This window comes from Daphnia pulicaria, chromosome 12, assembly GCF_021234035.1.
Source record: "Daphnia pulicaria isolate SC F1-1A chromosome 12, SC_F0-13Bv2, whole genome shotgun sequence".
Taxonomy (NCBI): domain Eukaryota; kingdom Metazoa; phylum Arthropoda; class Branchiopoda; order Diplostraca; family Daphniidae; genus Daphnia; species Daphnia pulicaria.
Window position 1 is genome coordinate 496058 of NC_060924.1, and position 25159 is coordinate 521216.

At 40.4% G+C, this 25159-nt stretch overlaps 10 protein-coding genes across 10 annotated transcripts; 4 read left to right on the forward strand and 6 right to left on the reverse strand.

Annotated features, from left to right (window-relative positions):
• Positions 1-114: 114 nt before the first annotated feature.
• LOC124316597 (protein Churchill-like) lies at positions 115-1608 on the forward strand. The gene is made up of 3 exons (XM_046782616.1): positions 115-268; positions 330-462; positions 546-1608. The coding sequence occupies exons 1-3, from the start codon at positions 230-232 to the stop codon at positions 710-712; spliced, it is 339 nt and encodes a 112-aa protein (XP_046638572.1). The 5' UTR covers positions 115-229; the 3' UTR covers positions 713-1608.
• Positions 1199-2303, reverse strand: LOC124316512. The gene is made up of 3 exons (XM_046782502.1): positions 2171-2303; positions 1931-2096; positions 1199-1869 (listed from the first exon to the last, which is right to left on the reverse strand). Exons 1-3 carry the CDS (start codon positions 2179-2181, stop codon positions 1318-1320), a joined length of 729 nt encoding a protein of 242 aa, XP_046638458.1. The 5' UTR covers positions 2182-2303; the 3' UTR covers positions 1199-1317.
• Positions 2304-2639: 336 nt separating this feature from the next.
• On the reverse strand, positions 2640-3460 carry LOC124316591. Its single transcript, XM_046782610.1, has 3 exons — positions 3268-3460; positions 3051-3198; positions 2640-2984 (listed from the first exon to the last, which is right to left on the reverse strand). The coding sequence occupies exons 1-3, from the start codon at positions 3276-3278 to the stop codon at positions 2772-2774; spliced, it is 372 nt and encodes a 123-aa protein (XP_046638566.1). The 5' UTR covers positions 3279-3460; the 3' UTR covers positions 2640-2771.
• Positions 3461-3546: 86 nt separating this feature from the next.
• Positions 3547-9114, reverse strand: LOC124316127 (1-phosphatidylinositol 4,5-bisphosphate phosphodiesterase gamma-1-like). Its single transcript, XM_046781875.1, has 19 exons — positions 8993-9114; positions 8583-8890; positions 8324-8479; positions 7950-8254; positions 7558-7886; positions 7046-7497; positions 6603-6984; positions 6383-6539; positions 6141-6322; positions 5801-6080; positions 5524-5727; positions 5145-5461; positions 4725-5077; positions 4506-4654; positions 4316-4448; positions 4163-4258; positions 4059-4102; positions 3886-3996; positions 3547-3804 (listed from the first exon to the last, which is right to left on the reverse strand). Exons 2-19 carry the CDS (start codon positions 8803-8805, stop codon positions 3613-3615), a joined length of 4065 nt encoding a protein of 1354 aa, XP_046637831.1. The 5' UTR covers positions 8806-8890; positions 8993-9114; the 3' UTR covers positions 3547-3612.
• Positions 9115-9467: 353 nt separating this feature from the next.
• LOC124316406 (protein abrupt-like) lies at positions 9468-11103 on the forward strand. Its single transcript, XM_046782335.1, has 6 exons — positions 9468-9739; positions 9888-10055; positions 10121-10435; positions 10498-10699; positions 10765-10883; positions 10945-11103. The coding sequence occupies exons 1-6, from the start codon at positions 9599-9601 to the stop codon at positions 11032-11034; spliced, it is 1035 nt and encodes a 344-aa protein (XP_046638291.1). The 5' UTR covers positions 9468-9598; the 3' UTR covers positions 11035-11103.
• A 241-nt stretch (positions 11104-11344) lies between these two features.
• LOC124316502 (thymidine kinase, cytosolic-like) lies at positions 11345-15129 on the forward strand. Its single transcript, XM_046782491.1, has 6 exons — positions 11345-11496; positions 13892-13987; positions 14048-14200; positions 14265-14355; positions 14414-14532; positions 14590-15129. The coding sequence occupies exons 1-6, from the start codon at positions 11443-11445 to the stop codon at positions 14839-14841; spliced, it is 765 nt and encodes a 254-aa protein (XP_046638447.1). The 5' UTR covers positions 11345-11442; the 3' UTR covers positions 14842-15129.
• LOC124316216 (ankyrin repeat domain-containing protein 27-like) lies at positions 11654-13836 on the reverse strand. Its single transcript, XM_046782026.1, has 3 exons — positions 12477-13836; positions 12333-12417; positions 11654-12270 (listed from the first exon to the last, which is right to left on the reverse strand). The coding sequence occupies exons 1-3, from the start codon at positions 13671-13673 to the stop codon at positions 11810-11812; spliced, it is 1743 nt and encodes a 580-aa protein (XP_046637982.1). The 5' UTR covers positions 13674-13836; the 3' UTR covers positions 11654-11809.
• A 426-nt stretch (positions 15130-15555) lies between the features above and the next one.
• Positions 15556-17013, reverse strand: LOC124316413. The gene is made up of 4 exons (XM_046782344.1): positions 16626-17013; positions 16391-16566; positions 15922-16332; positions 15556-15859 (listed from the first exon to the last, which is right to left on the reverse strand). Exons 1-4 carry the CDS (start codon positions 16909-16911, stop codon positions 15716-15718), a joined length of 1017 nt encoding a protein of 338 aa, XP_046638300.1. The 5' UTR covers positions 16912-17013; the 3' UTR covers positions 15556-15715.
• Positions 17014-18786: 1773 nt separating this feature from the next.
• LOC124316338 (26S proteasome non-ATPase regulatory subunit 11-like) lies at positions 18787-20682 on the forward strand. The gene is made up of 7 exons (XM_046782229.1): positions 18787-18938; positions 19001-19245; positions 19317-19487; positions 19561-19844; positions 19918-20041; positions 20102-20227; positions 20293-20682. Exons 1-7 carry the CDS (start codon positions 18881-18883, stop codon positions 20521-20523), a joined length of 1239 nt encoding a protein of 412 aa, XP_046638185.1. The 5' UTR covers positions 18787-18880; the 3' UTR covers positions 20524-20682.
• On the reverse strand, positions 20679-25067 carry LOC124316191 (protein phosphatase 1 regulatory subunit 16A-like). Its single transcript, XM_046781989.1, has 14 exons — positions 24821-25067; positions 23996-24386; positions 23893-23936; positions 23756-23826; positions 23452-23597; positions 23327-23367; positions 23189-23265; positions 23073-23126; positions 22816-22998; positions 22664-22739; positions 22387-22601; positions 22123-22315; positions 21395-21958; positions 20679-21326 (listed from the first exon to the last, which is right to left on the reverse strand). The coding sequence occupies exons 2-14, from the start codon at positions 24205-24207 to the stop codon at positions 21190-21192; spliced, it is 2013 nt and encodes a 670-aa protein (XP_046637945.1). The 5' UTR covers positions 24208-24386; positions 24821-25067; the 3' UTR covers positions 20679-21189.
• Between the last annotated feature and the right edge of the window lie 92 nt (positions 25068-25159).

The window sequence follows — 25159 nt, forward strand, 5'->3', positions numbered from 1 at the left end:
CGGTTAGCTTTGCTTAACGCAGGTAGTACCAATCCGTTGCATTACGGAACTTTCCAAAAAGCAATGCATGTCGTTTTTTTTTCATGAGATAGATGGCGTTGTAGCTGTGTTGTGAGCAGACTAAATGTAGCGATTTCGAAAACAAACAAACCCCAATATTAAGAAAGGAAGTATTCTTCCTCTGCATTTCCTGTTCTACATTACTATTTCCTCTCTTTTAACTTAAATTATGTGTAAAAGGTGTCTTAAAGAAGAATATCCCAATAGGGTATAATTTAACTATCAATTAAAGTTTAAGAATGTGTCACTAAATTCGGTTTACATTTTAGGATAGAATGTGCTTGGATTCGGGAGCTTACATGGCAAATTTGAAATGTTGCTGCAAATGTCAATCAAACCAAGTGAGTGTGCTAAACAAGACCATTTCAGAAGATGATGGGATAGAAGTAACAGTTTTTGAACGTAAGTTCAGTGTGCATAAATTCAGATTATTAAGTTAATTTACCACTCCACCCCTTTTAATTATTTATTTCAATAAAATTTAGATGCTTGTGGTACTTGCCAGCATATAATTTCCATTCACAATTACAAGTTCTGGGTCGAAGGTGACTACCAAGAATATGAAATGGACTGTCCATTGTGTGGAACTGCTGAGGATTCAATTAGCATTCTTCCTGATGATCCTCGTAAGGCCTCTTTGGATTTTTTCTAAATTTTCCATCATAAACTTTTTTGTAACACTTTTCTAAGATACCACTTGAATACTGATTATTAATAATACAGTTGTATTTTAAAAATTAATTTTCCTGCTATCACAAGATGTGCAAAGTTGTGTTGACATTCACAATTATTTGGTCCTAAAACTTGGTAACTCCTAATTAGAAACTGTATCAAACAGAAACATACATCCATTTTCTATACATTATCCAAAATTGTCATGGAAATTGTGATTAGATTCATCTATAGTTTTTCAATTACTGGCTAACTGCTGCAATATGCTGAAATTGTCTTTCAAAAGGGCTAGTTTTAACCTATAACTTCTGGTAATGTTAAATTTGTCATTGTTTCTGGTCACGACCATCAAGGCGAAGCTTTCAAACCACAATTAGCGAGGTCCTGCAGAATTCAAAACCTGCCACCTGAAGTTAATTGTAACCAAAGATGTTCAAATTTGGAAAAACAGTAACGAGAAAATTGATTCTCTTAAAATTATATCGTGTAATGCATTTGGAGATAAAACATCAGACTGCTTTTTACATAAATTTAAACAGGATATTATGGAACATATTAATGGATCTCACTAGCTCCAGGATGTGATCAGTTGCCATCTTGAGAACAAGACTCGTCAGAACATCCGCGGCTAATCAAACAAGATACAGTGGTGCAAGGCTTCTTGGTTGATCCGTCATCTTGGCCATCATTTTCCATATCGCCCTCCATGGAATCGCTTTTAGTACCGTTGGAATCCAAACCGGAGAGCTCTTTGTCTACGCTGTCATCCTCGATGGAATTCTCGGCGGAATCGGCGGAACGCGGAGATTTGGTTGCATTGACAGACTCGGATGAGTTGCGGAGTGACGAGTTGTGCAGAGTCGAATTCAAATCACGGAACAGAGGAAGAACGGCCCATGGATTAGCTGTGGCGTTGTGGGTAGCGTTCGAGTTGCTCATGGAAGCATTGACAGCGCGGGTGCTGACGTTGTCGGCCTTCAACGTTTCGTTGAGCTTGGAAAAGTTTCCAGCCTTTGTAGAATTGCCCAAGTCAAGAACTAATTTCTCGTCTCCGGATTCGCGGGTTTCCAGCTTCATAGTTTCGTTCAGGTGGGTCGAATTTCTAGTAGAATTCATGGACTCGGAGGCATTCAACTTCTACAATACAGAGGCAAGCATAAGTAACTGTTCCACATAGAATTATTTAAATAGAATTTACCACCAAATCAGCTTCACGAATCTTGAGGGAGATTTCACTACCGTTGAGCGACTTTGTCGAGTTGTCCAGATTTGTAGCATTCTTGGACAATTCGGTAGAGTTGACGGAAACGCTGGCACCCAACACGGCAGACAGGACACTCATCAAGAATACAGCGACAGATAATCTTAAATTTAAATAAAACATTAATCACACACTTAAACAAGAGTTAAGAAACAATAAAATAAAAATGAATTATACCTGATAAACATGTTGGAATAGATGGATGGATACTAGTGAAGGGCAGTCTAAAAATGCAAAGCAAAATTCTGATGAGACTAGAACTTTGCTGCTGAATTCTCAGAGACGACTGACGATTTCATTCAATTGCGTGGCGTCTTTTATACTGGCCCTACATCCCCCTTGGCTACTACGAGGATCCCTTGTCAGAAATCGGCGGGAGCCATCAGCATATTCAGGTGTGATCCTGAGGGGCGTTTTTCACCTGTTACCTCACCCTTTCCTAACGCAATTATTTTTAATTCCTGAAACGAATTGAATTATACAAAATTGTTCTATTACACAGAGTCATACAGACCTAAATACTTTAAGTTTGAGATAAATTTGCATCTCTATAGACTTCAGTTCCTCAGGTGTAAAAATGAATAGGGTACATCAGTCAAAATTAAACTGACGAATACTAATTAGATGATGTTCACATAAGCTTATATATTTAAATTCATGATACAAATTACACCTTGAACCACACCAATGTTATGGGAAATAGTAGGCTACAGATAAAATATTTGTTTTGGCCACCTGTTGTAGTCTCTTTGTTAGACGACGGAATTGCATTGCTCTTCTAGTAGTCATAGTGATCCCAGCACATACCTTCGGTGTCACATTCGATGTCATAATCATCGGTTGGAAAGTCAACATCTTCCTCAGAAGGAATAGATTTGTGCGGATATTCCATATCCCTGCTAATACTGAGGGGAAGATGGGGCAAAGGTGTGACCGAGGCCGTCACGTCCGCATCCCGTTTGGTGGGCTCTGTGATGATGGGATCCAGCGTCTGAAGAGAATAATTCCTAATTTCAAATCCGATTCATAAATGGAGAAATGAATAAAGAATGTTTACCGTGACTCTTAAATCAGGGTAGAGATATACCACGCCATCGGTAGTGTCGCCCAAACGCGTGTCGCCATTATTATTATCATCGTTCAAAGAAAGCAAATTCACCGATTTGGCGGAGACGCAACCCAACAGAAAAATAATAGTAGAAAACCTGTGAATTTGTATAAACTAAAACTTATAAGAGGGAATATTTCAAAAATCCTGGCTGATATGGGCTCACCTGAGAAACATTTTGCAAAAGTTACAGAATAGAATTTGCAAATTCTATTGCTACCACTTGCTGGAGACCAGATACAGACTTGTTGGATTCCAACAGACAACTGTCTAGTTACTTCCCTAATTCTCTTTTATTATCGCCCTGCCATCGCTGTTGGCCTTCATCAATAATCACCTGACTAAAACCCATGCTCTACATCAGTAATTAATCATCTCCAGTCATTAAGTAACATTCTCGAGGGATACATTAGCTAGAGTCTACTAGGTATCCTTTGAATAAATCTATGAAACAAAGTTTTCCTTGTATTTTCTAAAAATTGGGAGGCACATGATTCATTTTTTTCACTGGCTAATAGTAAGCCATACGATGAAACTCTTCGACCATTTGCGACTCAATTTCCTGGAATTCAGCCCGGGCCAACTGTACCGCCGTGTCGTCTTCACGTAATTCAGCCTCGGAGATTTGCGCTTGTAATTCACGGAGCCTATCCGCACGGTCTTTCTGCAGCAGCACTGTATTGCTAACCATGCTGAATGATTCCTGGTTATCCGGAAAATTATTTAAAAAAGTGAGAAATAAATATTACAAGTCAGAGTTAATCAATAAGAATAAGAATTATACTTTTTTCCGTTTCTGATGATCCAACAGAATAAGGAGGGATGACATTTCCAACAGTTCACTGAAACCATTCTTTAATGGCACGCTTCTATACCCTCGGCGAATGCACGCAAGCTAAATATTTCAAAAAATTAAGTAACACTCATTTTTACTATTTGAATTAAATTGATTGATACCGGATATGTGGCCTGTGCAATAAGACACGATTCTCCGAACATGTCTGTCGTAAAAATAACAAATAAAGAATTGTAATAAAATATTTTATCGATTTCTAGTTTACCCGAATCGTAGACGGCAAACCGCAGAATAGCCAAAGAAGGGCGTGCAATGTGTAATTGAAATGATTCGTCCCAAAAAGGATTGAAACCGTTGTCAGCTATAGAGAAATAATTGAATCAATCAAAATGAAACGAACATCAAAACAGTCTCGTACGGATGGTCTTTGTTGTACGTTTGTTGCTAATCGAATCTTGATTGCAGCCAATCACCTCAACCTCGACATAAGGACTAACAATGCCTCGTTTAGATTTCAAATGACGTGTGGTCAAGTGCCGAGCAGCAATGATCTATAAGAATATTTCAGTTCATTCCCTTCGAATTAAAAAAAGATAATTAATTAATACCTTGACAACGAGTGAAACGGGATCCTCGTCAGACAATGAACAGTAGGACGGGTTATAGTCGGATGTCTTCCGCATGTAACTCGGTTTCAAAACATAACCGCTTTTGCCGTTTTGTAAAAATTTCGCTTCGTTGATCTGCATGTTTTTATCTATAAAATTAATTTTAATCACAAATGAATTAATCAAATCAAAGGCGTAAAAGTCGTTCTAAAAACGAACCGGGTGTCTGGTAATTCAAAGCCACAATCTGACTGCCGACGTTCCAAAAAGGCATTGGGCTGTAATTACTCGAGTCCATTCGTGTGGCTTTCGGGTAAAGGCGACTCAACATCACCTGGTGGTACCAGAGGAAGAATTTCGGTTCGTAGAGCATCAACTTTTCGGCTTTGATTTCGGAGAAGGACGATATTTCACAGGGATTGCGTCCCTCGCCCACAATTCGCTCCTGATTGAAATGCTTGGCCCGGCAGTACACGACTTGGTCGGAAAGGGCTTTGGAGATTCTGCATCGGATTTCGATTTCGCTGTAATTCTTGGTGTCTTGGGGTTCGAGTGGATCGCCGCTAATGCTCCTGTCAATCCATTAAAATTTAGTATAATTCATTTGCTCAATTTAAAATCAATTGATGATTTAGTTACGTGATGGCTTTGCGCCACTCCAGGGCATCTTCTCTGGTCTCGACACCCAATTCGAGTGTTTCTGTTTTGGATGCCAACTTCACGCGGAGTAGCCACTCGGGTGAGCCACTCGTTTTGTTTTCGGTGCTGGGAGAGGTGGTGTACTCTGGGACGTTGACGCTGACGGAACGTTCGACTTTTTCGACGTTTTCGGATTCGACTTTCGAAACAGACTGGCCCCTGACCAGCGACGCTTGCAATTTCAACAGCTCCACTTCAGCCCCGGCCACATCGTAACTTTCTTTAGTCTGCAGTCCATTGGCAACTCCATCGGCGGACTGTCAAGAGAAAATTAAATTTGTAAAAGCCAAATGAAGTGGATAATAAATTGGATCATTACATTTTCTTCCAGGAATCGTTGAGCTTCTTCGGAATCAATTTCTTGCGTGAGAGTAGCCATAAAAAGATACTGCAGTCGTCCTCCGTAGTCTCCCCGCCACCAATGTTGATCGACTTTCTTGACGTTTTTTATGATGGCGTTTTTAGGGAAACTCAGTTCGTCGTCTTCTTGACTTTGGTAACTTTGCAGCGACTTGACCGTAATCTTAAACCAAACAAATTAGTTTAAACGTCATTTCTATAAATGATGTTGATATAAATGATTGTTGTATACACACCCCCATTGGACCCATCAGAGCGTCGGATACCAAATAGAGATCCTGTTTTAATTCCTTTGCTGATGGATCTGAATTGCAAGTTGGTTCGCCAATAGGAAGGCCTTGCTCCATTTGCGTTAATATGTCATCCGTTACCGGAATGCGGAGGTGAACTTGTCCGTAAAGAGGATTCACCTCGTAATAATTGATCAAATCGACGAGACTCTCAAACTGGGCCGATCCAATGATAAACAAACGGCCTTCTTGTTTAATCCGGCAGTGCTTGATTTCTCCTTCCGCCCTGTTTAATTTCTTCCGTTTTAATTGTGAAAGCCAAAATAATATTTAAAGTCATTCAAACCTGAACGAGATGGAAAATGTGCCCGATTCTTTATCACTTGGTCGGACCAGAAAAGCTCCATCGTTTGGAATGCTGCGGAGTAATTCGACGGCTTCCGCTTGCCCTTTTGTTGGGTGGTACCACTTCATCCTCTCGTGAGTGCTAGGTTGAGGAACTGGATTGTTGAAAACGATGCTGAAACTCTAATTTGGAAATAACAAATTATGAAACTGCGGTTTTTCTAAAACGAATCAATCACTTACGGGACTTTTAAGCGGATTGATTCTGTAGTTGACAACCAAACTGTACAAACTGTCGAAATAGACGCCGTTTTCCAGCTGATACATTTTCACGGGTTTCCCATCGTTTCCGGTACGAGTTGGCCGACGAATTCGAAGGTGATAAACCTTTCCTTGGCGCCTAAATCCCGTAATTTTTCATTTTTAAAAATAATTACTGACCATAAACATTAATGAAAATTACCAAAACGACAGGGAGAAATCGCCAACAAAATTGTCGCTATTTCGGACAAGGAATGCTCCATCACCTAGACTAGGTCCGTATTGTTTCAAAAGTTCTTCCGACCGGATTCGACCTCCTTCCAATCGACCGTGGAACCAGACCTCGCCGAAATGGAGCTCGTATTCCGGAACGCCTTCCGGCACGGGCTGGTATGCCATTGAAATGGTGTCATCCTCCTCGTATTCCTCTTCCTCTTCCGTCTGATTGTCCTTGGCGTTGAATTTGGTGTAATACATTTTGGCGTCGCTCAGGACGAAGAAATGAGAAACCCATTCGCCTTTCACTTTGTCTTCCAAGTACAAAATTCCGTTCTTCTCCAAGGGCCCACTGTCGGAATCGGCGACTGCAATCAATTCAAATAATTAGACAATTACACGTAATCTAGGAAATGTTATTATTCTTACTGCAGCATTCCGGTTGCTCAACCGTTTGCGAAGTGACGTCAGTGGATTTTTCCGGTAATTTCTTGTGCTTGAGGATAATCTTCCCTTTTAATTCGTTGGGAGACGGCAGCATTTCCTGATCCATTTTCTGGTGGGGTATGGGCGTTTTAAGCAACATGGGACCAAGGATTTCTTCGAAAATTGCGGCCATTTTAGTCTGCTGGGTCAGACAGCAGTGATCCTCTAGGGATAGGATGACCGGGTAAGGTGAAGTGACGAACGCGTGATCACGAATTGTTTTCACGACGTCCAGGAAACTGATTTTCGTCGTGATTGTATTTCCGTGGTAGATGACGGGGATGCCATCCGGGCCGTCCCAGCAATCCAGCTCGACACATCGACAGCCTAGCATCAGACATCGAGCATAAGCCTCAACACTGGACATACTTTTCAGCTGGTCACCAGTCAAATACCTTTAAAATAAAAGTATTAATTTTAATAAACCTTTCAAAATTAATTGTTAGGGCACTGACGTGTTGTGAGAGGAAGCGATCCAGTAATGAGACAAGGGCTGGTCCATGTCTTGGTTGACGACTTTGTGCTTAGGATCCAAGAGTTCGTTGTGGTGGGAAAACATATAACTCATAAACTCTTTGGCGGTGAAGAATCCTTCTTCGTAGTCTTGATCGGCCACGGTACTACGTCGTGGATCCCGCACGAAATCACGCATGAACATGGCTGTCACCAAGTCGCTTTCCTTGAAGGCTTTGCTGTCACCTTGTTCGGCCAGGAACGTCTGGAAATCCGCCAGTGAAATAATCACTCCGTCGGTGGAAAATTTCTGGAAGAACGTGTGGTATATCTACGACGAATAAACTTGATTTTAGAAACTTGAATTAAAGAATAATTAATTGTAAATGCATACAGTTCCGTCGTAGGTGAGGATGTGGCAGAGCGAAGCAAATTCGTCGAATGAAAGTTCACCATTATTTCGATTGTTGACTTCATGGAAAACTTCTTTCAAACGAGTTTTAGGAATTTGACAATTGATGAGCGGCAGAAAGACTTTGACATCTTTCAGAGTGACGGTGGTCCTGTCTGGAGTCATGTTGTAAAATTCCTTCCATATCCAACGTTCCAGCTGCAGAGGGTAAGATATCGTGTTGCAAGTGTCTCGGGTCAGGTAGTGCAGTCCTTCTATCCATCGGTCGCATTCTTGTTTTGAAATGGCTAACAGAAATATGAATTACAAGTTTATTGTTGTCAAGAATAACTTGATCGATTTGAAGGTGTAAGTACCACAAATGGAAAGTGTTTTCAGACGGAATTCGCGGCCATAGAAAACGCTCAGGCATCGATTATCTTCGAACTTGGCGTATTCCGGTAAGTTGTTCCATCGTTCAAAATCTCTTGAACTTTTGCCAGTTCGAATTTCCTTAACTTCCCTTAAATCAACTGTCAACAGAAGAGAATGTTTTGTTTATAAGTTTGACCATGGTTTGACGGGAGAGATGCAACGTTGCCGCGTAAATTAAAAAGAATTGGAAAATTCGCTTACTAATTCCTTCGTACACGTTCCTCTTGCTCATTTCCTTGTACCAGACAATTTGCCGGGATTCTCTCTTGAACAGCAAGTTCCTCTTGTCTGGCTGTTTGTTCTTGAAGAATTTCGTGACCACGGTGCCGATCTCCAGATGGCCAATGATTATTTCCAGCTCTTGGAATGACAATTCATTTGTTGGCGCACCTTCATCGCTGTACGCACTTGGAGACAACATCATGTCACGCCGAGTGATTCACAACTCACGAATAGAGGGTTTGTGTTCGTGCTGGAGTGGTGATCGGGAAATTCCCGACAACCTTGATCTAAACATCCAATCAAAGGTTAAATTTGTGCTATCACTTTTGTAAATCTCTCAGAGACTCACAGGTTCACTGAATTAAATTAGAAAATTTTCAAAAACTTACCTAATGTGATCGAATCACGTTGCTGACGAGGGTCGAATTTTTTGACAGCCGTTACTATGTGGAAGTTGAGTCTGAATGGGAAAAGAATAGGAATACAAAACAGCTGTGACGGGAGAACGGGTGGTAACTTTTCTTCCCCGTGATTACAAACGACACGAACGTTTCAAGGTTTTGCCCCGCAGCTTTCAAACGGGAAGGTCATCCGCGTGTGAGCACAATTGGGAAACCTGTTTTGAATCTGACATTCAAACGTGCAAGGAAATGGAAATAACCCGGACGATAACGAAATTGTCTTTGCATCTTCATGAAACATTCAATGGTTGGTGGACGAATAATTCCAGCGGATGCGGTTTACTCTTGACTAGAGTTTTCGTTATCACGAAACCCCAGCGAAACCCCAAATGTCGATTGTTTCTAAACGGGAAAAGAGATTACGATGATCGATTAATTGTTATCGACAAAATCGATAGTTTCAAGAGACATATGGTCGATTTTGGCACCACCTCGCAGACCTTGGTTGTTACCCTTTGAGCAAAGAAAACTTGTTTTGATTGAAATTTGCCAAAGTTGGAACGTTTCTGATTCCCATATAGTTACTAGTTAGTCATGTCTAATCATCATCAGTTTCGCTTGAAATGGGAAAACCACTCGAACAACCTGCTCAACGTCTTTGGCAGATTGTTTTCCAACGAAAGTTTCACCGATGTCACTCTGGCGGCACAGGGACGCAGCATTCGAGCACACAAGGTAAAACTTTAATTAATTAAAATGAAAAACACGGACTTTTCTTTTTTTTTTTCTTTTTTTTTAGTTATTTTTATATTAATGCAGACGAAAAACATCGCTGCCATTATTGTTTTGTTATTATTCTTTGGTTGTTTATTTTGAACGCTAGATGGTGCTGTCGGCTTCTAGCAAGTATTTTGAAAAGCTCTTTTTGGAACATCACATGGAATCGACGTGTTCTCCAGGACCGATGATTGTGATTATGCGTGATACCAGTTTCGAAGATTTATCCTGTATCATCGAATTCATGTACAAGGGAGAAATCAACATATCACGGGTATAATTAACTATACAAAATTTGAGCACATTTATGGCACAGAAAATGATTTAAAACGAATGTAGGAACAACTAGGATCGTTGCTGAAGACAGCTGAAAGTCTAGGAGTTAATGGCCTAGCACAAGCGACCCAAGAAAAGAATACCAACGGCGATGCAACAACATCAATGAGTGAAGTGTCTACATCACCGGGCAATCTTCCGTCAGAGCTTCAAAAGTCGCACAACGATCGTGTGAAATCGTCATCCAGAAAACGACTTCGGATTCGACGTAATCTAGAGCCGGTCAACCATCCGGATGATTCCGGCAGTCCTTATTCAGACCACAGTCAAACTTCGTCCACCAATTTCTCACCTCGAATTGAAAAAGTCGTTTCTGTGGTATTTTTGTTTGAATTTAACCTCCGAGCTGAATGCGTTTGAATAAATTTTTATTTATTCAGGAAACCCCAAGAAAAATGACACCCGTCAATAACGATTCTACTCCGATTCCGGCCAATTTCACCAATAGGATTACATCGCCAAATTTCGCGGCGTCGTTTGAACCGATTTTGCTGGAATGCGATCCTGTCCTCCAAGATTCGACAACATTTTCCAACATTGAATGTGATCCGCACCCTCAAGTCAAACAAGAGCAATGCATATGTAATGTCAACTGTTTTCTTCTTCTTCATTAATGGAAATGAAATTGTTAATATCATTTCATTTAGGTGATTTCTTCCGAGGATTTATCGTTTATAAATTCAACGACTACATCGCCCAATGCCATGGAAACCGACAACAATACTGGGAAGAACCCTTCACGCAGGCTGTCTTGAAAGGAATACAGGTAATTATAAATTGCACCTTGTCAACCATCCAACTCACATTCATTTTTTTACACTTGACAGGATCGCGAACTGGACCTGAGGAAAGGAGCTCAGCTTTTGGGTGTGTCATACAGCACACTTTACGGACGATACCGATATATTCAAACTTAATAAGTGAAATACGATTGCTTAATTTGGTTTTCTCGGCTTGGTGATAAAAATAAAGTCAAATTTCTGGCATCTACTTCTCCGTTTGTCGGTTATTATAGCACACAGAACCTAGCCTACTTTGGTTTTAGATTATTTTGTTATTACAACACTATAAACAACCTATACTAATTTATATAATTTTTTAAAAAGAATTTCAAGTCTTCTATAAGACTATAATTATTAAATACCCCAATATTTATTTTTGTTAGAAATTTTGTTCGTTTTTAAGGCTTAAATACGTTTACTATCGACAACGCTGTTCGGGGTTATTATCTAATTGGGCGGGAGAATTCCACGCTGAAGGAAAAATTTCGTAGTGTCGTTGAAAACCATTAGATCTGTTAACTACCATTTTATTCAAGCTTAAGAATGTCTGTTTCGTACGGAAATTGCCAACTGAACCACCCAAAAGGACAAATCCAGGTAGAATCCCTCTGTTATTCTTGCATTTACAGTCTATGGAGTGAATTGAAAGTTTCGTGACGTGCAATCACATTTTTGTCAACTTTTCACACTATATAAGTTCGAACAAAGATTTACGAAAACCTTGTTTACTTGAAATAGTGTAAAGAAAACATGTTAAAGGGCTAACACTAGCATTCATTTGTGTGGGTAAAGAATGTTTATTTCGTAGGTTCTGAGGGTAAATCAACATAAAATTAATTTAAAATCGGCACAAGGCAAACATTTAATTATTTGAGAATAACACTATGTTAAAATAAAATCATTTTAGGAATCACTCAATTGGATTTAGTGGTATGGGTTTTCGTTTCAGGGAAAGTTGACGAGTGAGGCCAGTCCAGAATCTGCCACTGCCAAATCCTTCCTTAAAGTTTTTCCCTCCAAGCTCACAGCATTTTGATATTATTCTCGAGATCTTGAGGTTTTGTGACACATCGGAAGCCGTTTGCTTGTGCTTGTTGAAAATTCTGCAGTCCACTTCCCATTGCAGCAAAAGTTGAACAATATTGGTGTAACCCCATCTGGCTGCCAGGTGCAATGCTGTGTCCCCGTTTCCATTCATGGCGTCGTAATTAAGTCGAAAATGAGCTTGCTCCGAATAGTATAAAAGGGCCTTGACGCACGGTTCGTGTCCGTTTAAAACCGCCAAATGAAGGGCCGTATTCCCATGAAGATCTCGACAATTTAAATCACAACCGGACTGGTGGCACAACAACAGTAAACACGTCTGGAAACCTACCAAGAAAAATGATTTAATGTTTAATTTATGCACAGGAACGTTTTCCGAATATTTATACCTCTAAAAGCGGCCCAGTGCAAGGCTGTACGTCCTACAGGATCAGGAATTTGAACTTTATCGCGAAAGGATGTTCTCAGTAGAACCTATGAACGATTTTAATCATTCAAACTCTATATTCTGTTAATTATTTCAACCGTTTTACCTGGGTAGCGTCGCTGTGACCGTAATACGTTGCATAGTGGAGAGCTGTCCATCCCCTGGAATCGGTTCCTATTGCGTCGACTACTCTTGGCAATCCGCAGGAATGGCACGAACACAATGGGTGGCACTCGAATTTGGAACTGAACAGGAGCTCTGTTAGCGCTTCCGCATCGCCAAAAGCCGATGCTCTGAATAACGGTGTGTCAGGGACATCTTTGGGTAATGTTTGATTGAAACTGCCCAGTTTCAGGTGATCTATCGCCGCTTCCAATGTCGAGATGAGATAGCCATCTTCACCTAATAGGCTTGATGTGTGAAAGAATTTGATGAACTCCAGTTGGGCTGCCCAATTGGTCACTTGAGATTTCAGAATGAGGTAGCTCAATAGTGCCAGTAAGTTGTCAGCATTCAGGTCAGCTGGAACATCTGTTTTGGTTAGCAAATTGACTGTTTTTCGTAGACAATCCAACTTGTCAGTCACCAACTTTTTGTCTGATAACTTTTCCAGTTCTGCAAGTGCCATGGTAATACTTGATGAAAACTCCTCTGGGAGTTCAAGATCTTGAAGTGATATGTCACAGTTGTTCCTCCTGATTTTGTTGAGGTTTGCATCAATTTTGTTGGCCTCAATGGTGACGAGATCCATCAACTGGCTGTAGAGATTGTGAATAACACAGCTTGAGATTCTTCTGTCGAGGCTTGAAATGTAGTTTTTAACTTCATCTAGGCATTGTTTCAATTTTTCTGGTGAGACGAAATCTTGATCCGATTTCATGTAGTTGGTCAAAGTGATCTTGACTGTTCTTACAGAGTCTCGAATAGATTTTTTCTGAAGAATGGTGGGGCTTTTGATGTTCTTGGCATTTGGATCATCTCTGACGATACAGAGAGCCCTTACTTTTCCCAATTTTGTGTAGATCGTTTCCTGGAACAGGATACGAACTGAAGTTGATCCAAATATCAGCCTGTCGTCACTTATTTGAACTGGCTCATTGGTCAGTGTCCTGGATTCTCCTCCATGTTGCACAATCAAGTGCTTGCGAACATAGAACTCGTCAAACTGATCTTGACAGACACTATTTGCCGATGGAATGCAAAGGATCCATTGATTCTTGACAGCTTCTTCGTACAAAACTGTACAATTCTCCTGGAAAAACTTCAAAAAGGGATTACTTGATAGATCTTCGTCGTACTCCATAATTTGGATAAAACTTTAAAATGATCCTTTCCTAACGTTGGAAAGGTCCAGAATGGCAATTTTCTGTGTCAGCTACTATCTTTAAATGACTCACTTCCGACCCGTTTCCGACGTTGTTATTTTTATTTCTTTGTTTACTGACAGTTTGTATACCATTGCCAAAATTTCACCGGTGCGCCTAGTTATTAAAATTTCTCCCCCTCCCTTTGTCTACGCAGATTATCTTTGGGCCCATGTTTTCGGGCAAAACAACCGAATTAATTCGCCGTTTGAAACGCTATGAAGTGGCCAATCACAAATGTTTGATCGTCAAGGTAATTTTTGATTATTTTATTTATTTTAGAACTGAATTTTAATACTTATGATGATTTCAGTATGCCAAGGACTTGCGGTATGAATCGAAATGCGGCCAGGGAGTGGCTACTCACGATCAACAAAGTCGGGCGGCCGTTGCGGCCACCGTCCTGTCATCCATCGCACACCTGGCCGATTCTTGCAGCGTTATCGGAATTGACGAAGGCCAATTCGTATGCTAAATTAACATTACGTTTTTCAAATTGGGTTATTACAAACAACTTTGTTGGCCTACAGTTTCCTGATGTAGTCGAGTTTTGTGAAGCGATGGCCAACGCTGGTAAAATTGTCGTAGTGGCCGCACTGGACGGAACTTACCAACGATCAGGTAAAAATTAAATTTATAGTTGTTCTAATTAAAAATTAAAAATATCGAATTATTTTAGGTTTCGGAAATTTCTTGAATTTGGTTCCGTTAGCTGAAAATGTCGTTAAACTTACAGCCGTTTGTATGCGCTGCTACGGGGAGGCGGCCTTCACTCAACGACTTGGCTCCGAAACGGAGGTAGGGAATTAAATTGATTTAGTTTGAACTCGCATTTAAAATCGATCAATAAATAAGGTGGAACTAATTGGCGGAACGGAGAAATACATGGCGGTCTGCCGCGAATGTTACCGAAAATTCAGCGAGTCCAATGTCGAAACTTTGGCGGATGACTGTTGCCATGGCAATCGGATGTCATCGCCTTTCCATCACTTCCAGCAACAACAGCAAGCCATGAAGAAATCACCTCTTAAAATGAACAACAGCACGACGAAGCCTCTCACGGCCGACGTTAATCGAATCCTTTCCTTCAACAAGGAAAATTTTTAAAAATTGAGAAAAAACCACTTTTCGATTTTACATGTGGCATGACGTAATAGTTTGATTCCCTTCCATTTTCCTTCCCTCCATCATTTTATAGGTCGTTTTTCTTCTTTCATTGAGTCTCATGAAAATTGCCATTTCTTTTTAATTATTATCACTTGAGATATCGAGAAACCGGTACAAGACTACATTAGTTACCATTTTTAACCAGCTGTAATAAAGTGTAGTACTAAATTTTACTACAAACTAAATAAAAATTTGCCTGCATCGCTCTATGCAGGTATTCGATGCTCATGTAGATTTTTGCATATTCCTCATTTGACTACGTGGAAGGACAGAAGACTATTGAATTCGGCTAACGTTTGAGGTAGTCGACACCGCTGAAGGGCAAAGTGACTTTTAGAGGTCAAGGTGTACTTTTTTCGTTATGCTAATCTTCCGCGTGATGATGTACATTTTGAATGCAAGTGGAGTGGCCGTTGTCTTAGGGGACCGCGCCTTTCCTTATCTCCGCAGTCGCACAGGTAAAAGTATCTGCAGTTCCATAACATGTGCATGCTAAAACCATATTTACAATTCGCCATTTCTTTCCTTTATGATCCATCCAGGAAATAGCCGAGCATTTTCGTGTTTGGCATTCCGCCACGTTCCTTTTTTAAAAGAATGCAACCGTCAACATTTACATAAAGAACACTGTAAAAAAAAACTATTCGTTCCAAGTTTTACCGAGCAGCGTAAATAATTGTACAATTTATTTCCCGTCAACAAGAGCACCACAAGAATGTTTAACCACATTGAATAGTTTCGTAAATGTAAATGCGACGAATAGTCGTAGATTTAAATAAGAAAAATGAAATCGGTGGGTTTTTGATTTTGTGTTTTATCGATGACGTGAATCATTTTTGGCGAAGAAAAGGTCGTTTCCGACATTGACTGTATTCCGACCAAAAACGTAATAACCTTTCGGTCCCATATAGTCGACCAGCGGTTTCTCTCCGACGTGGTCCCATTCCACTGCCAGCGTCTGCAATTCATCCGCATTACAGGTAATTTTCTATTTAATTTAATCTGTTGTTAATTAAATACCTTGATATCCACTTTATGCCAGGGAATTGTTTTTAGGATCCTCAATTCGTGTCCTTCGACGTCCAGACTGAAGAAATCAACTCGAGTCTGACCAATGGCCAACAGAATGGAATAAATGGGGAAACACTGGAGGGTTAGCATGTTGCTCTCTTTGGATTGCTCCGGAGTCAACGATTCCTGAACCGAGCCGATGGCGTAAGTGACTTTGAAAGTCACTTGTGTCGGGTAAGGCTGGAGACTGAGGCAGACGGGCAAGGCGTAGGATTTGCGTCTGCGGGACAACAATTTGCCGAACGACGTCTGATCGGCCTCGACCAGAACTCCACCCCATTGCATCGTCCGCTCCATGTAGAGCGTGTTGCTTAAATGTTCACCGTCAAGTGCTCCGCATTCGATAAAGAATCCTTTCGTCTGCAACGAGGATCATTTGATTTTATCTTTTATTAGTTAAGTTAAATGTTTATCTTACTTGATTGCCGAGATAATTTAATATGCTGGCCGCTTGCCCAACTGATGGATCCGCTTTGTTGGGTGCGACTAAATTATAAGGGACGTCTAAATCGGCCGGTGGATGCAAGTAGCGTCGCCGGATGGTTTCAATGACACACGGATGATCCTGCTGCAATCGATCCGCATTCATCCACTCTATGATATTACCGGTACAATAATTAATTTGAATAACCCAAATTTTATTTGATTTTTACCTATTGTGCATTTCTCCGCAGCCAATTCCGCCAGCCTCGGATCCGTTTCATCGAGATCCAGCAAGTTGTACTCGGATGAAATGGGTGAAACTCTTCCTCTGAGCCGAATGTTGATGGACTCGAGGGCTTGATCAACCGCATCCCGAATGGATCCCGATGAAGGTCCCGACTTCTGCGTATAGGTCATGTGCTGGATTACAAAGATGAATGCAAACACCAAAGCAATGGTGCTTACAATCAACGTGCCTTGGCGATAATAAATCTGACTAACAATTGGAAATCTCATTCTTTTCAACTGTAGAGTTTCGTTCAGCAACTTTTTCACGTCGTGTCCGGCAGCGGATCAACCTCCAGCTCGTACAGTACGGACCAAAGTGAGGCTTTGAATTCGTACCGAGCCTCCTCAGCACGCATTATAGGAGGTACACATCCCTGGGGCGTTCTAAGATGCGTGAGTTACGAGGATGACGCGAAACTTATTCAGCGGTAACTAAAAGAATATCCGCTGGCATTTTCGTTTTTGTCTATTCAAACCGATTATATCGGTGTTTGTTTGTGTCGCAACAATGGGGTTATTTTAGCAAAGCTCACCGTGGCCAGCAAAGTCAAGTTTAAACATTTCCTCATTTTCACGGAGAATTAGACGATTCGAGGTTCTTCGTGGGGGAACGTTTCTTGTCATTGAACTTGGCAAATTTGGCTACGGATCATCATTATGTATTTTTATACCGTATTTGGTATAAATTGTTTTGTTGGTAATGTGACCGCTATACCATCACAAGCAAACAATAATAAAAATGAGCGAGATGTGCAATAATTCTCGTCAAATTGTACCACTTTCGCTATTATGCACGGTTCATGCTAATTACGAGTACTGGCAATTTCATATTTCAAATGTAGAAAGACACGATTGTTCTTCAGTCATTAAAGAATGACCCCCAGATTGAAGCGTGCTGTAATTTCAGCTAGTTTATTTTCGAAAGGAAGTAAGATATGAGTAGACGACTTTAAATATTAAGGTAAACCATCGCACGTGATTTACTACAGCGTTTGTTTGTGACAGTTTAAAAGTCGTCAGCTTTGGGGGAAAATCTACTTTTGACTACAAAACATTAAAGGAAGGGAACTACCAGCATCACAGTCTTAAGTGTACTTTTAAAAAAATATAAGACAACACTAAATTGTGCAATCGAATTTAAAAATAGCCGAGATGATGAAAACGAACGAGTCCATTATGCCCTGAGGTGGTCAGCGGGTAGGTTGGAAGCATCTGAAATAACCTGTGTAGCCAGCTTGATCAATCACAGAGGGAAACTAAAGGATGAACAAAAAATTTGAAGTTGAGCAAAAATGCCCAGCGGTTCGTAACGCAGCGATGTCATCCATTTTTTGAATTTTTCGTGACTGTCTCCGGGTGAGTTCGTTGCCACCGACGAACCTAACACTTTCCAGACGAAACATTTCCAGGAGATAAAAGCTAAAGAAAAGAAATGATTTTTTATTCTCAAAAAAATTGTCCCTTCACTTTTGATAAATGCATCGCTCATTTTCCCGCCATCCCTAATTACATATTCCCATTCTGCTCGTCATCCACCTGTATGGTCCTTTTGTCCACGCATCTGTTCATTCGCACGCAAAATTATTTACTGGCCCATGAAACCTTAGAATAGTTTTTATTTATATTTTTCCAAGGATCCCACTACGTTTCCCTTTTGATAGACTTGACACATGAACATTACCGCCCATCGTCAGAGTTCTCTTTGCGATAGTAATCACTTTTTTTCATCGTCTTCACCAATGGGGGTTCCTATAAATAACGCTTTCACTACTTAAAATGGTCTTTTCTTCAGGGGAATGAACGCTCCTTCCAGTAAGCGTCTAATTTCTTTCAAGTGTCGTTTCCAAAGGTATTCGACGCCCCCCATCGTCACAATTTTCTTCATCCTCACATTCTGTATAGTCTCTGCTCAGAAACCGACCAAACCAATAATAGTCTTGGGGAAATATGAGAAACTATTTTATGAAAAAAAACCTGTTGAACTTCGTTATTCAAAGAAAAACAATGCCGCTAATTGCGTATTTAAAAAAAAAGGAGGTTCTCCACATACTACAACGACATCTAGTAATAGTTGGAAACAACTTGCAAATGAAATTTGGATGCTGTTTATTTCAACCTTCGAACCAGTCGCCGGTTCTCAGGAGTTTTTGGCTCGTCATTGTCATTTCTAGACTTGTTTGTCTCGTTATCAATTGCAATGGCAGTTTTGCAAACAATGGCTTCGACTCGAGAAGTTTTCGAGAATATTGCCATCGGTAAGTTTGATCAATGCAGACCGTAATACCGAATTATCATGCTGAATCTTGTACATGTTTAGATCCGATGGAAAGTGGAGACATCAACGATGAAGAAGCCATCCGCACTAAAGAGTTGGAGATCATGGAATTGGGAGAAAAATACAAGAAGGAGAAAAAGGCTGCAGAATTGGCTCAACTTATCCGAGATGTCAGACCTTTTCTTGCCATGATCAGCAAAGCGAAAGCTGCCAAACTTGTTCGTGGTCTTGTCGATCTCTTCCTTGACATGGAAGCCCAAACAGGAACTGAAGTCCAGCTCTGCAAAGTAAATATGGAAAAATCATCTGTGATTCAATAGTTTTCTAACTAAATCTCTTATTTCATTTTCGATTGTAGGAATGCATTAACTGGGCTGTTGAACAGAAGGGAACATTCCTTCGTCAGAGTTTAGAAGCCAGGTTGATTGCCCTCTACTTTGACACCAAACAGTATAATGAAGCATTACTATTAGGGGCAACTTTACTGAAAGAGTTGAAGAAACTGGATGACAAGTATCTCCTTGTTGAAGTATGGTGGTCAAATTAATTTTAATTTAATTTTTAACAAACTTACTCATCAATTGTTTGATTGATTTCTTCAGGTTCAGCTATTGGAATCGAAAACCTACCATGCCCTCTGCAATTTGCCCAAATCCCGTGCTGCATTAACTTCTGCTAGGACCACAGCTAATGCTATCTATTGCCCTCCAAAACTTCAAGCTGCACTAGACCTCCAATCTGGAATTCTACATGCTGCCGATGAACGTGATTTCAAAACAGCCTACTCTTACTTTTACGAAGCTTTTGAGGGTTATGACAGCATTGATTCCCCAAGGGCTGTTACGGGTCTTAAGTACATGCTTCTGTCAAAAATCATTTTGAACACGTGAGTAATTGGTGATCAATTCAAATTCAAGAAATTTTTAATTATCTTTCCATTTCTTCCTTTTTACTAATAGGCCAGATGATGTGCAGAATATTCTGAGTGGAAAATTAGCCTTGCGTTATGCCGGTCGGGAAGCCGAAGCCTTGAAAGCCATTGCACAATCAGCAATTAAACGATCGCTAGCCCAGTTTCAACAGGTATGTTCATACTTTAAATAATAAATGGTTCTAGTTTAACGTAAAATATAATGATTCCAGGCCCTGGAAGATTATCGCGCCGAATTGGTAGAAGACCCCATCATCAAGGCACATTTGGAGTCGCTTTACGATACCATGTTGGAGCAGAATTTATGTCGAATCATCGAGCCTTATTCTCGTGTCCAGGTATTTAATTCATTCATTAAAGCGTTAACTTCTTGAACATTTTTTATCAACATAAAATTCTTAAGGTATCGCACGTCGCCCGAATTATTGCCCTGCCGGTCGATCAAGTGGAAAAGAAGCTGTCGCAGATGATTTTGGATCGCAAGCTGTCTGGCATTCTCGATCAGGGTGATGGTGTTTTGATCATCTTCGAGCCTACCCGCACCGACTCCACTTACGAGGCGGCGTTAGACACAATCCAGAACCTCGGCAAAGTGGTGGACACATTGTACCAGAAAGCCAAGAAGCTGACATAACTTGTATACATAATCTGCGAGAATCATCAGATAAAAGTGTTGGGGAGGTAATTTTTAAATATTATTTCCATCACTTGTATGTTCCAGTAAAACATCAAACCTCGAATTGGGACTTGGGATTACCAAGAAAAATAAAAATAATTCTTTTTCCTACATTAAGTTAAGATTACATTTTATTCAAATTTGTTCTCTTACTTTAAACCAACAAAACAGGCACTGTTAATGGGGAAATTCATCACACAACATGGCATCATTATGCTGATACTAATTAAAACAATATTTGATCTACATTTCCGACTAAAAAAAAATCGCAATTAATTCATTATTGCTCGAATAGATATGTCACAAATGTGTGTGTGTGTGGGGGGAATGTATCACTGTACAAGTATAATATTAATTAGTCGTATATAACTATTGGCTTTCAAAGATAAATCAGTGGTGGGTAACGCTTTCAAATGCAACAAACAAATTATTTTACGTCCCCACAAATTCTAATGGAAGGATGTGTGTCGACTAAATTAAATATCAAATTGTCACAATTGCGATTTCCTAGAAACATATTGCAAAACGGGGGGAGAAAAACAACTGTCGCGAAGGTTGTAAATATTATTTGGTCAATTTTGTTATCAATGTTCATCACGCTACGATATGGACGTCGTTGGTTAATTAAGATAAGGTGCAACAGGATGAAGAAGCATTCTTTTTACCCCCTACTAGTTCAGTCGTTTCACCTTGGTACTTGGGTAAAGTTGCAGCTTGACTGGCATTTGTCGTGAAACTCGCGTTGACGTCATCGATTGGATCTAAAAATTGGAAAAAAAAAATCGATCATTGACGTAATATGCAAATGAGGATCAAAAGTAGTGTTTACCTCTTTTGGTAGTCGACGACCACGTGTTGGAAGCCGATCCGTTGCTTCCGTTGCCAGACGACGGCGACGTTGTGGCATTAAGCTCTGCGTCAGGAGTGAAAATGAAGGCATTTGAAATGGCATTGTTTTGAGATTTGACAGATCTGAGAGTTGAATTCGTGTGGGGCGAATCGACAGAGTCAAAGACTCCGCCCCCACTGCTAACACGGAAGAGCGAACGCTGTTTCTTTAAGTCAGCTAACGTGCACGCCCCGCCAGACAAGGAAGGCACCGGATAAAGGACTGCGGGCATGGGTGAAGAGGACAACACCGGGTGGTGGACGGGCGGTAAGAGTTGAGGTAACAAAACAGACGACGACGATGAAGAAGCCGAGGACGACAACATGCTGGTTGTATGGGCGGCGGTTAGAGGTGGAGGTGGCGGAGCACATCGAGTATTACCCCCAAGCCCAGGACTCTTTGTGTTAATGGTAACCGAAACGTGAATGTCGATCGTGCTGTCGTTAACAGCTGACGTCGTCAGGATAGGTGAAGAAATAAACTGCGGCTGCATTAACTCGCAACCTATAAACACACACACACACACAAAACGAACATGCCGGAAACATAAAACACGTGACATAGCAAAACAAATCGTGCTGCAGACACGTCAAACAAAAACATTCCACCACAAGCACATCTAACACATCAAAACTGATAATATCTAAGGTATAATTGTTTGGACTTACTCGCTGACGTATTGTTGTCGGGGTTGTACGTGGAGGAAGGCGGTGGAGGTGGAGGGGCGTGTCTTTTGTTGCTATTAATCAAACGACTGGAAAAGGAGGCGGTCGTGTGCGCATCGCCATCAGTGGCTTTAGTTTTGGGATCCTCTGACTTGATTTTCTCGGTTGAGCCTTGATGATTCGTACGTCTCTCATCCTGGAAATTAAAAAAGAAGAAATATTTGAATTTGAATAGAAATTGCAGTAGTCTATTTTAAAAATCCTTACATCTTGATGGATGACGAATATGGCTTCATTCTTAATCTGCCTTTTGGATATTTGGCCTTTGTCGCGGGTAGAGTTGCGGCGGATCGAATGAGTTCGAGTGTTGGTCGACGTCGATTGAGACCGGCGGGTCTTTTGGTTACCAGCGCGGGCTCGACTTTCTTGCTCACTCCGCAAAGCGGCGATCCTCGCTTTCATTTCGGGATCTTCGCAAATGTCTAGAATTGAAATTCCGATTAGTTCCGTTTCTACTTAGAAAATTTGATCATTTAAATCACACCGTAAGGGGTTTCATGATTTTTAGTCTGGGCATTGAGATCAGATCCATTCTGAACGAGAAGCTCAACAATTTCCAACTGAAATTTTAAAAAATTTGTTAAACCCACGATCTTTTTTTCTTCAATCAAACGCGAATCGGAAATGTTATCTTACATGTCCCCAGCAAGCAGCGGCATGAATCGGTTGCCATCCGTCATTGTCACTGCTGTCAGTGGTGACGTGCTGATCCAGCAAGAATTCTACAACTGATAAGTAACCATTGGCGGCAGCAATGTGCAAAGGTCTTGCTCCTACGGGGTCTTCGCATTCAAGACTTTCCCCCTGTGCAGCCAAATTCTAAAGATAGGAACATGTTTGTTTGTTTTTTAAACGACATGTCAGTATACAATTTTACAGAGATAAAAAGTTACCTTCAGATCCAATAGCATTCGCTTTTCTGTTGAAGCTCGAGTTTGGTCGATTAGCTATGATAAATATAAGAAACTTTTATTAGTCCATCAACTCAAACTTGATCAAAGCAATTCACCTCTTGTGTAACACCTTCTCGAGCCATTTCCGATTCTATGTAATCCAAAGTAGGCTCATCCTCGCAAATGTCATAGGCTAATCCAATTCCAAAATTAGAAACGTGCAAATAAAAATGTTATTGCTTAACGGAACTTACGCATATTGCCATCAGCATTCACAGCTAACATATAAGCTCCCCTATTTGGAAGAAATAAAAATGAACGGTAAATTTATTCGGATAAACAGTAAAAATAAATAAATAAAGCCTTTATGAATTCGTACTGGCTGATAAGGTATTTGACCAGGTGTAAGTGTCCACAGGTAGCGGCTGCATGAAGTGGGGTCCATTTTTCCGAATCCTCCGCGTTTACGTTGGCTCCAAATTCGAGCAATAGCTTCATCATGCTTTCACTATCATCTATGCAACACTTGAAGGAGGAAAAAAAGTAAATGTCACCCACGTCACATAGATTGTAAAGTAGATTCAAATAACAAAATCGACCGTTGGAGTCGTAAGCAATAGATAAGTGCTGCATTCCCAGATAACCAGAAGGAATAGGTTAGTTTAGATTCTAGGGGAAATTACCTGATGTAGGGCCGTTAATCCATCTTCGTTTTGAGAATCAGGACATACCCCTTGCATCAAAAGTCTTCTCACTATTAGAATTGGAAATAAATTTAAATAAACGTCAATAAAATCAAAAATTTAAATGAAAATGTTACCTTCTTCTATATCATTTCGAGCAGCGGCTTCCAATAGAATGACACTATATAAAAACGAAATATTAGAATTTGCTTCAACTTCATAATTTAAATTTAAATATACCTGTGAACAAAATGAACACCGCGATTTGGAACTGTTCGTTTGTTGTTGCGAGACAAGAACTTATCCTTCTTGGTCGGAATCGGACATTCTCTGTCGAATTGTTCGTGTCTCAGGATTTGATTCACTCGACGATCACGGGCTATTTTAAGTCTTTCAGCAGCTGTCAACTTTTCGATACGCGGAAGCTCCGCCACCAAATCGCTGTGATCCATTGTTACGCCCAACTCGAGCTATTATTTAAGTACTTGCCCAATAAGTTGAGAATCCAATCCAAGCCAACTCGATTGGAAAAGTTTGAAAATCAAGCTAACACAACTGTTGTTGTGTCAAAAGCAGATTTCGATTCATCCTGACATCCATTTCTTTTTTTTAATGTTCCTATTGCACAAAACTGAAATAAAAAATTTATGAGCACTGTGAATAAAAACAGAAGTTCACATCTTTAGTAGAATACTTTTGTGTACCCTCAAGACATCATATCAGATAATTTTTTTTCGCTGCTATCTGAACTGATAAACACTAAAGGAAAATTGTAATACAACTAAGCTAAATTATTTTATGGTCAATTGACAGAGATTAACTTACAGCGATAATCAAACTCTAGCTAAATTACATGATGTAAATGCAGGGGAGCAGCTTGATTGAACAACTACACTCAAGTCTCAACACTAAATCCGGTTTTGTAACACTGACGTGGTCAGGAAGTTAACTTATTTGGGGGAAATGCTACAAACAAATGTTGGATTTGAGGAGATCAACTGATACAACATTTTGTTACAAAATATAAAATGAGCTCTACAAAATCCTGCAGATAAGAGACTTTACCTTGATTCGATTTTTGAGTCGGTTATGTTTCACAATCAGGTTCGATTTTGAAGCATGTTTCTTCCATTCCGCCGCGTACACAACCAATTGAAATCTGAGTCACAGTTATTGAGAATTCATCACGTTCGAACGGGAAAGGGGGAAGAACTGGATTCAATATCTCAATTAAAAATCTCCCGACTGTCTTTGAAACCCTCGTCTTTCAGACTGATCTCACGGCACGTAGAGTTAACTGAGAGTTAACTCTTAACTGACTGTGTTGTCAATAAAACGTTGCTATGCAACACTATCTGTGTACACGGAGACGCCACCTGTCGACGTCACCAAAAAGCTTGGCAT

What these genes read in the sequence shown, in the direction of transcription:
- LOC124316597 (XM_046782616.1), top strand. Translation starts at nt 230, where the DNA reads ATGTGTAAAAGGTGTCTTAAAGAAGAATATCCCAATAGG. An exon ending in AAGAAGAATATCCCAATAGG is followed by an intron (nt 269 to 329) that starts GTATAATTTAAC and finishes TTTACATTTTAG; the next exon opens with GATAGAATGTGCTTGGATTC. An exon ending in AGAAGTAACAGTTTTTGAAC is followed by an intron (nt 463 to 545) that starts GTAAGTTCAGTG and finishes AATAAAATTTAG; the next exon opens with ATGCTTGTGGTACTTGCCAG.
- LOC124316512 (XM_046782502.1), bottom strand. An exon ending in TTCGTGAAGCTGATTTGGTG is followed by an intron (nt 1,870 to 1,930) that starts GTAAATTCTATT and finishes TCTGTATTGTAG; the next exon opens with AAGTTGAATGCCTCCGAGTC.
- LOC124316591 (XM_046782610.1), bottom strand. An exon ending in ACCCTGATTTAAGAGTCACG is followed by an intron (nt 2,985 to 3,050) that starts GTAAACATTCTT and finishes TATTCTCTTCAG; the next exon opens with ACGCTGGATCCCATCATCAC.
- LOC124316127 (XM_046781875.1), bottom strand. Translation starts at nt 8,805, where the DNA reads ATGATGTTGTCTCCAAGTGCGTACAGCGATGAAGGTGCGCCAACAAAT. An exon ending in GAACGTGTACGAAGGAATTA is followed by an intron (nt 8,480 to 8,582) that starts GTAAGCGAATTT and finishes TTCTGTTGACAG; the next exon opens with TTGATTTAAGGGAAGTTAAG. An exon ending in CTCTGATGGGTCCAATGGGG is followed by an intron (nt 5,728 to 5,800) that starts GTGTGTATACAA and finishes GTTTGGTTTAAG; the next exon opens with ATTACGGTCAAGTCGCTGCA.
- LOC124316406 (XM_046782335.1), top strand. Translation starts at nt 9,599, where the DNA reads ATGTCTAATCATCATCAGTTTCGCTTGAAATGGGAAAACCACTCGAAC. An exon ending in TTGAAAAAGTCGTTTCTGTG is followed by an intron (nt 10,436 to 10,497) that starts GTATTTTTGTTT and finishes TTATTTATTCAG; the next exon opens with GAAACCCCAAGAAAAATGAC. An exon ending in CTGTCTTGAAAGGAATACAG is followed by an intron (nt 10,884 to 10,944) that starts GTAATTATAAAT and finishes TACACTTGACAG; the next exon opens with GATCGCGAACTGGACCTGAG.
- LOC124316502 (XM_046782491.1), top strand. Translation starts at nt 11,443, where the DNA reads ATGTCTGTTTCGTACGGAAATTGCCAACTGAACCACCCAAAAGGACAA. An exon ending in ACAAATGTTTGATCGTCAAG is followed by an intron (nt 13,988 to 14,047) that starts GTAATTTTTGAT and finishes TGATGATTTCAG; the next exon opens with TATGCCAAGGACTTGCGGTA. An exon ending in CGGAACTTACCAACGATCAG is followed by an intron (nt 14,356 to 14,413) that starts GTAAAAATTAAA and finishes GAATTATTTTAG; the next exon opens with GTTTCGGAAATTTCTTGAAT.
- LOC124316216 (XM_046782026.1), bottom strand. Translation starts at nt 13,673, where the DNA reads ATGGAGTACGACGAAGATCTATCAAGTAATCCCTTTTTGAAGTTTTTC. An exon ending in GTCACAGCGACGCTACCCAG is followed by an intron (nt 12,418 to 12,476) that starts GTAAAACGGTTG and finishes AATCGTTCATAG; the next exon opens with GTTCTACTGAGAACATCCTT. An exon ending in GCACTGGGCCGCTTTTAGAG is followed by an intron (nt 12,271 to 12,332) that starts GTATAAATATTC and finishes TTTTCTTGGTAG; the next exon opens with GTTTCCAGACGTGTTTACTG.
- LOC124316413 (XM_046782344.1), bottom strand. Translation starts at nt 16,911, where the DNA reads ATGAGATTTCCAATTGTTAGTCAGATTTATTATCGCCAAGGCACGTTG. An exon ending in TGCGGAGAAATGCACAATAG is followed by an intron (nt 16,567 to 16,625) that starts GTAAAAATCAAA and finishes GTAATATCATAG; the next exon opens with AGTGGATGAATGCGGATCGA. An exon ending in TAAATTATCTCGGCAATCAA is followed by an intron (nt 16,333 to 16,390) that starts GTAAGATAAACA and finishes TCCTCGTTGCAG; the next exon opens with ACGAAAGGATTCTTTATCGA.
- LOC124316338 (XM_046782229.1), top strand. Translation starts at nt 18,881, where the DNA reads ATGGCAGTTTTGCAAACAATGGCTTCGACTCGAGAAGTTTTCGAGAAT. An exon ending in CTGAAGTCCAGCTCTGCAAA is followed by an intron (nt 19,246 to 19,316) that starts GTAAATATGGAA and finishes TTTCGATTGTAG; the next exon opens with GAATGCATTAACTGGGCTGT. An exon ending in AGCCTTATTCTCGTGTCCAG is followed by an intron (nt 20,228 to 20,292) that starts GTATTTAATTCA and finishes AAAATTCTTAAG; the next exon opens with GTATCGCACGTCGCCCGAAT.
- LOC124316191 (XM_046781989.1), bottom strand. Translation starts at nt 24,207, where the DNA reads ATGGATCACAGCGATTTGGTGGCGGAGCTTCCGCGTATCGAAAAGTTG. An exon ending in GTCAAATACCTTATCAGCCA is followed by an intron (nt 23,368 to 23,451) that starts GTACGAATTCAT and finishes TCTTCCAAATAG; the next exon opens with GGGAGCTTATATGTTAGCTG. An exon ending in GAATGCTATTGGATCTGAAG is followed by an intron (nt 22,999 to 23,072) that starts GTAACTTTTTAT and finishes TCCTATCTTTAG; the next exon opens with AATTTGGCTGCACAGGGGGA.